At 42.6% G+C, this 10,234-nt stretch overlaps 1 protein-coding gene across 1 annotated transcript in view; it reads right to left on the reverse strand.

Annotated features, from left to right (window-relative positions):
• Nucleotides 1-512: 512 nt before the first annotated feature.
• The window catches only part of PLEK (pleckstrin), a 23,603-nt gene continuing 13,881 nt past the window's right edge, over nt 513-10,234 (reverse strand). The window contains exons 5-9 of the mRNA XM_019516563.1: nt 8,178-8,362; nt 5,556-5,660; nt 2,609-2,692; nt 2,006-2,075; nt 513-813 (exon numbers count right to left, since the gene is read on the reverse strand). Of these exons, the coding sequence (XP_019372108.1) occupies nt 674-813; nt 2,006-2,075; nt 2,609-2,692; nt 5,556-5,660; nt 8,178-8,362 (584 nt within the window). The 3' untranslated portion in view covers nt 513-673. The remainder of the gene's footprint in view (nt 814-2,005; nt 2,076-2,608; nt 2,693-5,555; nt 5,661-8,177; nt 8,363-10,234) is intronic.

Genomic DNA, 10,234 nt, shown 5'->3' on the forward strand with positions numbered 1-10,234 from the left:
CTCATTCTCTTCAATGGAAACAGAAGTCTGAGCTAGGTGTTCGCAGAATAGCCCAATAATAAAAAAGCAACGCAAGTTAGTGAAGCATATTCTATGCTATAAATTAGTAAAATCTTCCCAATACAAGTGCTGAGAATTTATTAGTTTTAACATCCACTATAGAAATTAAACAGCCTGCTTTACTCCAGGCCTTAGGAAACCTGTCTGGATTAAAAGAAATGTAAAAATCTAGAACTCTTGATTCAGAGGCGATACCTTTCATTCGACCAACTGAGAAACTGCAACCAAATTTTCTTTTTCTGCAAGCTTTCAGGCTCACAGGCCCTTCATCAGGCTCACAGAAAGTTAAAAATGGTAAAGAGTTTCCATACGTAGGAAATAATCTTCAATTTTGCACAAAGGAAGCTGAAGCTGGAAATCTGTCCCTCCAGGTCTCATGAAAGCTTGCAGAAAAAGATCAATTTTTTGCAATTTCTCAGCTGATCTAATAAAAAGTATCATCTCTGAACCAAGAGTTCTAGATTTTTGCATTTCTTTTTGTCTCAGACCAACACAGCTACCAAATACATCCCTGAAACATGGAAGATGTCCAGATTAAATCACTTTCTCTGGTTTACATCTCAAAATCCCTTGGAAGGTTGAGAGCGGAAGGCATTTTGCAGGTGGCAAATATTTACTTCCCGGTCCTAGCAACCAGCTGAATTGCTTTGATCCACTCTGTGCGCTCTGTAGAGGCGGCTGCTTGCAAGAAATAGTGCACATCGTTTGCTGTGATGATTTCAAAAAGGTTGCTGTCAGCTTCATGCTTCTTGGCTAAAGGGAAGAGAGCAGCGAATTATGAAAGTCTCTGGTCAGAGTTCCTGCGTTGAAAAACCCTGTGGGAATTTCCTTCCTTTCTACCACAATTATTGCCTTGTGCCTTTACAAACTCAGGCTCCCCAGCTACAAACTCAAGCCCACAAATAAATGTGGGCCACCCTAAGCTAGATCTATGGCAAGGGCAAGGTCTTTGCAAATTCAGAGAGATCTACATGCAGGTGGTTCCATCCAGCAGGACAAGGCTACCTGCAACAAAAAAAAACCCATCCCAGACCATGAGGACTCCAGGTTTCCAAACCTCCTGCTAGCACATCTCCCCTGGAAGCCAAGCAGCTAAAAGCCATCCTTGTACTTCATGCTATGAGGGAGCATGGGAATCAAAAGGAATGTATTGTGTAGATCAGGGCTGTCCAACTTCTCTTGGGAGCCATGAGTCCCCAGCCACACCCCTCTTTCTGTTGCACTTGTGTGCAGGCAGTCCCCACCAGCCCCACATCCTCCATCCCCTATCCTTCATCCCCTCTGCCCTCACAATACACACACCACTACACCATGTATACAGGCAGCCAGCACCTCGGATCTCACTGTACTGCACACCGCAGATCTCTCATATGGGCTATGCTGTCTCACCCCCTAATGCTGGAGCAGGAAGCAAAACCTGAGGGAGGGGAAGCCTAAATACTGCAGCAGCCAGAGTGATAGGGTGAGCAGCAGCCAGGCAGGAGCCTGGGGGCCATATATTGATCCCTTATGGCTTATGAGCCAACAGTTGGACAGTCCTGGCATAAGGGATGAAGTTGTTCTTAGGAGGATTACCCATGACTATTTCCCTCAACCTATTTTCCCTGATTTCTGGGAAGAACATGAAGTGCAGAACAACTGCTCTCTAGTCTAAACCCTCCTACTGCAATAGTCAGGGACCACACTAAACTCAACTTACACAGCCCTGCAGGTTACTCCCACACAGAAGTCAAGGTTGAACTTGCCCTTGGGAGATGACAAGACATACATGTCTCTGTATATCTTTACTAGGGTCTCCTTCACTATGGAAGAAGCTGGATAGCTGTAAAGCACTGTCATCAGTAAGGCTTGCTTGCTTTGGAACCATGACACTGTATGACTCCATCCAGACAGGTGTATATGTATGTATGCTGAAAGCATTGCACTGTTTGCATGTACTCCTTACCATCTGGCATGTCTTCAACTGCACTCACCACACAACCCCTCAAGTGAATTGCTCCTAATGGATCTTCTCCCTGACAGGGATTTGGTGGGGTGGAGAGGAGGAAGAAGCCATCGTTACTACAGATTAAAAACCAAACATTTTTGTTTTTAAAACTGGCCAGATAGACGGGACTATTGCTCTGGGGTGGAAGCAGGAATGTATAATGAGTAAGTATGGCACAAATCTATGAAAAATGGCAGTGGGGATCCCCAACCCACACATGGTGGGACATGGGGGAATCTGTATGTAAGCCAAGGAGCACCTCTGGAATACAGGCCCTGCTAACTGGGAATTCGCCTCCTCAGTTCAACTTCATAGAAGACTGTAGAGACTTGTACAAACTAGATGGGCAGGATTGTCTGATCTCTTCGACCAGAAGCCAATGTATCAGCTATACTCAGACAAACAGAACCACAAAAGGTGTGAAAGAGGGTATATTTGCTGAAAGCCCTACTCCACAGAATAGCAACAGACATACTGGGCCAGGTTCTTGATCTCTAACTGGAGAGGATTTCTACAGAAAGCTCTTAAAGGATGCTAGTAAAAACAGAAAAAAAGTCTCACCCCGGCTGGATCATAGTAGTGCAGGTATGCAGGGTCCTCTCTTAAAACAAACTTTCTGACTTTCCAGTTTTTCCTCCGATGCCCCTAAAGAAATGTTTTTAAGGGTAACTTAATATTCTTCGTTTAAAAGAAAATGTATACATGCAATGGAAAATGTGAAAACAGAAGCAAAGCTAATATTTTGGCTTTAAACTACTCATAAAAGCAGGGACTTGAAACTTATTCTTCTACCTCCCTTGAAAATTCCTGATCATCTTTCTCTTTCTTACCCAATGAATATTTAAAGAAGAACAGGTACAATGGGAGAGCATGAGAGAGACTCTCCTGAGAGTCTGTGGACCTTGCAGCACAACAGTTAGGGCATACACTTGGTGTGAGAGCTTAACTAAATTCTCTGCTCCAAATTAGGCAGAGTGGAGATTTACAAACAAGTCTTTTATCCCGTTAGTAAGTATTATGATCCAAGGCTATTGGCTATAATGGAGTAAGACACTGTCTCTATGAAAAAAGAGAAAACCTAGCTCAGGCTCTTAAGTCCAGGAGAGGGTTCACTGCTACAAATTCCCAGTCCCATAGTTAGGTATTAGCTTCCACTTAGAATTAATTGGTGGTTTTACTAGCCACAACTTTAATCTTGAATTAACAGACTTTCTAGACAGAAGTAGCAACACCTCAGCAATTATAGCTTTTCCCTGTCCACCATGATTTACAGTGGATGATAAAGCAGGCCAATAGTGGTCAAAGGCTGCCAGCATCATTTCCTCTAGGTATTTCCAAATATTTTGGTTTCTCAGTTAACTACTGCTTATTTCAAGAAAGTTCTGACTCGCTAGACCTGAGTGAACAGTGGTGTGTATGAGGAAATGAACACTCACGGAAATGAAGGGATAAATCACACGTCTATAAAAGTTTCAGTTATGATCAATAATGAGGGAGCAGACAGTTCAGAAAAAGCTGCTTTTCTCTCTGTTGCTCTGAAGAACGAACTAGAAAGTTTTCACAGACAAAAAAGAGGCACCGCAACACCCAACATCTATATCTAACAGTGTACTTCTTGGTTTTCTATAGCATGCATTGTGCACTGGAAAGACCTATGTGGGCAGTCCCATGCCCCAGTGAATAGAGTTCACTGCAACAGCAGGGCCTCAGTCTCCAAAGGAAGTGAGGTATTGCTATGAATAACTTTTGAAATAGAAAATCAGCACTTCATGTCACTTGCATCCATGGTAGGATGGGCTAGATCAATGTGGGGGCTACCTTTTTGTCAGATGTGCCACATATTACCCTCCCCCAGTACCACTCCAATCTAGGGTTGCCAACTCTGACTGAAGCTATTCTGGGAGATTCCCCACCCCCCAAAAAGTCATTGGGGGGGGAGGGGGAAATGTCATAATGTCATTAATTGTACTGCTCAACCCATTCACATCAATCTCTCGGACTGCTTCCAATAGTCACCGGGAGATTGATGCTGATTCCAGTAGACTCCCGGCCAGTCTGGGAGGGTTGGCAGCCTACACCAAACCCTTTCCCTTGCCCAGTCTCCTGCTCTGCTCCCTGTCCTGTGCTCTCTGCCTTATCTGATGCTCAGCTTTATGCTACCTGCCCTCTACCCCTTCCCCCCCAGCCTGATCTGCTGCATGCCACACAAAGAGGTTTCCCATACTATTTGTGGTACCCATAGTCCAGGTTGGCCACCCCTGGGCTAGATAATATAACAGGTCTTTTCCATATCTGGTTACAGCGGTCCAATGATTTCTGTTATTACAAAGTCACTCCTAGAAGCACAGGTGACTTACTCTACACTAGCAACTCCACTAAATTCCACTCCTTGGACTGAAAATTGCATTATATCACAGCATGAGGCTTCCTTTGAGATGCTCCTGAGTGTTCATGCATGCATGGAATATGCCATATTACTCCAAGACTTAAATTTTATCTGACCTAAAAATTTGGGTTTAAATTGGTTAGTGGGGAGGAAGAACATCAATACTTCATCTCCTTTAAATCAGATCTGATGTCTTTTCCATTTTTCTGCTTCATATTGTTATTGAAGAATTTTGATTTTGCCTGACAGCTCTGTTTATATCCAGCTGCTGTGGCATTCCTAAGGGTCTCAGAAAGAAAGGGTTTTATAGCAGCATAAGCAAGTTGTGCATCCTATTGCCTTTTGCAGGAGTTATCTGTTATTAGTTTCTCAGACAAGTCTGTTTTCACAAATTTCAGTCTCTACTAAAGGAACAAAATAAACCAAACAAACTAAAATCCTCTGTCATCTCTGAATGTTAGGAGAGAAGTCACTTTCTGCTCTGGCTTCTCTTCATAGCTTTCTTCCCTCTCTCTGCTTTCTTTTCTGGGAGATTTTCAAAGCAGAATGCCCCACCGCTGAAGGTCCTTAACAGAGCTAGCTGCCCCTTAAGGGGACAGACTACCCTGTTACAAGTGAGTTTCAATGTATTGCTTAAATCTAATTAGAAAGGAAAGAACATGGAGTTTTTGTCCTTGATGTATAGATGAGTGGTTATGACACTGAGCAAGTGGCTTCTCTGGGAACATACAAAAAATCATGATAGAACTGGGAATTTATTCCAGTTTAGGAGGCAATGTAGTTGAATGGATAAGGCCACTGTACTGGAGTCTTGAGACCTGGGGTCTATTTCCAGCTGGCCTAGCAACCAGATGCAGCTCTTTAATTTGTATTTTGCCTTGTCTATTTAAATTCAAAACTTCTTGGGGCAGGAAGTGTCCGTCATTATCTCTATGTGCAGTACCAAGCACCATGAGGCCCTTATCTTGAGTAGGGCTACCAGCAGGCAATACTATAGTACAACCGAGTATAACAGAGATCAGTTTAATTCTGACTTCTTGAGAAACTCCAGGATAACATTTATTCTCATATTTCAGTAATGTTATTCCTGTAATAAAACAGCAGTGCAAGTGAAATACCAACCTGCTTTAGTAAACATCCCTGTTTAACCACTATGCCCCTGAACTCTTCCTTCAGGACCACATCCTCGTCACTGGAATTCCCTTCACAGAAGAACCCGCTGTCTGGCTGTACAAACACAATGAAAAAGAAAATATTCAGAAACGACACTGCTGGCACCTGGTTCTATACTTAAAGGAATTCAGTTTGTGCTTGGGATTTAGTTCTTTGTTACCTATGATAAAAGTCTTGGGACCAAATTAGCCAGTCCACTCAAAAGATCTCCCCGAAAAGCCAAGAAACTCTGCATTTCTACTTCCTGTTCTCATGGAATCATGCCACTGAAGGATGGGAGTTCATGGAAAGCCCATGTCTCAGGAGACATAAAGCATACTGGAGTACTGGTATGGTCTCAGCATTTCCACACTGTTCCTGTTGACCCCCTTCAATATCAAAAGGGGAATACATGGAAGCTAAGTAGAACACAGCCAATAGCTATAGGCTTGAGGAGGAAGGATGTCAGCCAGAGCCACCATTCAATGCTTTGACTGCCCAGCCAGGCCTGTCATTTCAACAGCACGTACCACAAGCTTCCACAGAGCTGAACAGAGCAGGTAATACTGTTTCTTATGCTTCGCCTCTTCTTGCCCCAAAGAAGTGATCCATGGTTCCTAAATTGGTTAATATTCTACACTTTCTCTGGGGTTTTTAAGTGAGATTTCTCAAAGCTCCTAGTGCATTTCTAGGCTCCTTCTGCAAGAATCCCACAACCAGATTGGTATGATGCAATTTATTGAAACACTGCAGAGTTCAAAATATGCAAATGCAGCTACGTGGTTTATAGAAAATGATTATGCTTTCTGTAAGGCTGAGTTCACTAGTGACAGGCCATGACGCTTTCTTCATGCTTTCTTGATGCAATTATGGCATGCATTAGAACTAGTACAGAGCTGGAACAGAACAGAGCACCGTGGTCTAGGAAGAAGGAATACGCTTGCTAATATTACTAAAGGAAAGGCACAACTTCTCTGCTTCAGTTTCACCAGAAGTACAATCTCCCTCCCTTTTTATGAATATAAATAAAGGGGCCAAATCTACACTGCTTTCTCATACAAAAAATCATATTGAAGTCCAGCTGTCCTCAATAGATATATTCAGTGTAATTAGAAATTATTTTTAAAAGTTTAATTATTTAATTGAATAAATGCCACTGCGTAAGTGTAACATCTTTAAATAGTATTTTAACTCTGTGAGTGATATTTTCATGTTCTTTATGTAACTGCAGTCTTGAAGCATAATCATGAATTCCTCCTGTAAAACACTGGTTACTTATCTGACTAATTGTGCATGGTCTGAACTATATCAGGCAGGAACAAAACAAAATGTTAAAGAAAGCAGCTTTCCTTTGTCTGGGAATGGTTTGGGGTGACCTACTCCACTTGTGTGCTACATTACATCTCAGCCTTTCCTGACCAAAAAACAAAAAAAAAGAATGGTTTCTAACACTTCTTTCCAACAAAAACTGCAGAGCAAGCCTAGCCACCTTCAGTGAACTGCTCAGCTCACTGTTTGGTTGATGACTCGTGACTTCCGGTATCAGTAGTACTGCTAGTTCCCTGATGCAGTACTTTGAAAGAATTCAGCTTGACCTTCAGATCACAGGGCAAGCTTACAGGGTTGGGTCCTTTTTAAAACTTTAACCTATGCTAGTCCCTTTTGAAAGTCACTTAGGCCCCTAAAATATGTTAAAGCAGTGGCATGATTGAGACTGCAGGAATGTTTTGCTCCATTCCAGATGTGCATGGCAAGATGCACAGTGGTTGGAATGGGGCAAAATATTCCTACTGCATCACTGTGGAGCTGCCCCCAGCCAGATCCTGTGGATCAAGCAGTTCTGTCCCATACCCAGAGATGTCCCCTGCTGGTTCCAGAGCTATGGCTGTCCAGTGCTGGTTGTTGCACCAGGCCTCAAAAGCCCTAGGTCCAATTGGAGACCCCAGATTGTCTGGGACCAGTTGAAGACCTGGGGCTGTCTAGGGCATGTCTAACTATCAGCTGATTGCCAGCCCAGCCCCAGTTCAGCTGCACACACAGTTTTAAAGCCCAGGGACTCCAGAATCAATATGCCTCTCCCCCATCCCAGGGTCTCCATGCCCCACAATGTATAAAACCCAGATCCTGACAATATGGAATTTTAAAGAGCCTTGCTCTGTAGTTCTTGTGGTTTTCCCAACAAGGGAACCTTGCAACCCTCTCCCCCAGCAGGCCATTTTTTGGCAGTGGGACCAGGGCTCCAGTTCTGATGCCAGTCCCCACGCCAGCATCAGCATAAGAGTACTACACATTCAATTTATGGTGCTATGCATATAAGCCACAAAGGTGTTCCACATATTGTGGTTGGTTTGCCACTTTATGGTGTTATATATCACCTGAACATGTAGCACCATTGTTATTTATGGTGTGATTAACACATTTATCATGCCATAATTGTATTGTGTTCCAGGAGCCTTGGAGAGACACTGAATGTAGAATTCCATGTCTATACAATCTCTATTCTAGGACTTGAGAAACCTTCTGTGAGACCAGAAAGCAGGAAGTCAAAGTTCAAGCACTTCAGAAGATAGAAGTACAGCACACAACACTTACAAAGTAATAATAGGCATCAGGAAGATCCAGAAAGGGAGTGTCTGATATTCCTTCAGCTGCAGCTTTGGAAGTGTCCCCAGCAGGGTGCAGGTAGCCTTCATTTAACAGGGAAGAGGCCAGCATGAGACCCTCTTTGCGATTTCGGATCGAGTTGCTTGATACCAGCCAGTCAATCACAGATGTGCCTAGTAACAAGATAACAAACAGAAGTAATGAAGTAATTAGCCAAGATGATAACCATTAGAAAGCCCTATTAAATATACAGAGACATGAATTTCTCAAAGGACATTTTAAATGACAAATAGGATAGGCTAATCTGGATAGGCAGCCAGGTTCTTCTCTTAGTAAGTGGTGGCTTTCCTGACTCACTGGAGGAAAGAGTAGTTTATTAACGGCACTGAAATAGCTGAAAGGTAGCAGTTTTCAGAGGATTCAAGGTTAGACATTAATGCCTTCAGTGGACACATCTATACGTTCATTAATGCGCCTTAGATACCAAGACAGGAATACGCAATTACCTGTGGGGGAACATTTCTGACAAGAAAACCACTCTCTCTCCAATCTCTCAGCCCTGATCCTCAAAGGAAATTTACAAAACACTTCCCAGAGACAAGCCTATGAACTCCACTTCATCAGCCTCCTGGACACTAAAAATCATGGACTAAATATAGACATTGGATTTATGACACATTATAACCTGCCTGACATCTGACTCCCCAAGTATCTCTTCACTATTCATCCCCCTTCTCTCTCTCTCTCCCCCGCCCCCCCCACCTCCGGCCTGTCTCTCACCCGTTGACTCCTCAATCTACATTTTCACTGACTACCTGTCTTGTATGCATACCAAACCAGCCTCTGGCTTCTTTACTTTTCACTCCATCTAGGAAGAGCACACACCAACTGCTGAAACTTCCTTAGCCTGACGAAGGGTTTTTGAACCCAAAAGCTTGCTTAATAATTGTTTTCCAACTATTTAAGTTGGTCTAATAAAAGATATTAGATTCACACAAAGAACCTTGTCTGCCTATGTCCTTAGACCAACACGGCTACAACCTATTACATGGAAGATATCAAATTCAGCTGTTTGAAATGGAAACTGTACAACATGAAAAAGAAAGAAGCCAAACTCAACAGCGAAATACAACTTCATTCCCCGAGGACTAAATATCTACAATCCTCTGACTACTACACACAACTCCAGATATGCTTCACAGCTATGCAGAAGAACTTCAGAGAAAATTAGAAATCATCTAATTCACCTACTCTACTCCAAAAGAGACCAACTCAGGAAAGAAATCATCATATACTACAAAAACTTAAAAGACAGAAATCCAATCATCTTCCCTAACAATATACAATGGATACAAAGAGACTACAAAAAACTTTCTACAACATTCATCCTACATAGAAAGAAGAAATGGAACAAATTACTCCAAGAACAAGTTCCCCAGCCACAAAACAACCACCAGAGGAACAACACCAACAGCTTCCAACCTTCCAACCTCAGACTTAATAAAACTGAAAACAGCAACCAACCCACAAATATTATCAATCTCTCCACACACATGCTTACCAAAACTGAAAAATCTGTCCTTTCTAAAGGCCTAAATTTCTGTCCAGAAAAATACCCTAATAAAATACTTCAATGTGGAGAACTAGAAGAATTCTTCCGATGCCTCCGCCTCAAGGAATATTTCCACAGCCAAACTGAACCCACTCCCAACAACAACTCATCCTCTGACAACATTCAGGAAAAGATCAATGCCAAAAAAACCCCAAAAACATCATATTGGACACCTCACAGTGGATGAAACCCTAACCTCGACCACTACATTGACTCCTTCAGGGAAAGAACGAATAATGAAATAATCAGCAACACATGCCACCATAATAACCACTCTCTACCAGAGAAAAAAGCCATAGAATCTCTAAGATCTAACCACCAAATAGTAATAAAACCAGCAGATAAAGGAGGAGCCATAGTCATCCTAAACCGTGAAGACTACATAAAGGAAGCCAACAGACAGCTCTCTGACACCACCCACTACAAAGAACTA

The sequence above is a fragment of the Gavialis gangeticus genome, unplaced genomic scaffold (assembly GCF_001723915.1).
Source record: "Gavialis gangeticus isolate Ggan-Ray unplaced genomic scaffold, GavGan_comp1, whole genome shotgun sequence".
NCBI classification, from domain to species: domain Eukaryota; kingdom Metazoa; phylum Chordata; order Crocodylia; family Gavialidae; genus Gavialis; species Gavialis gangeticus.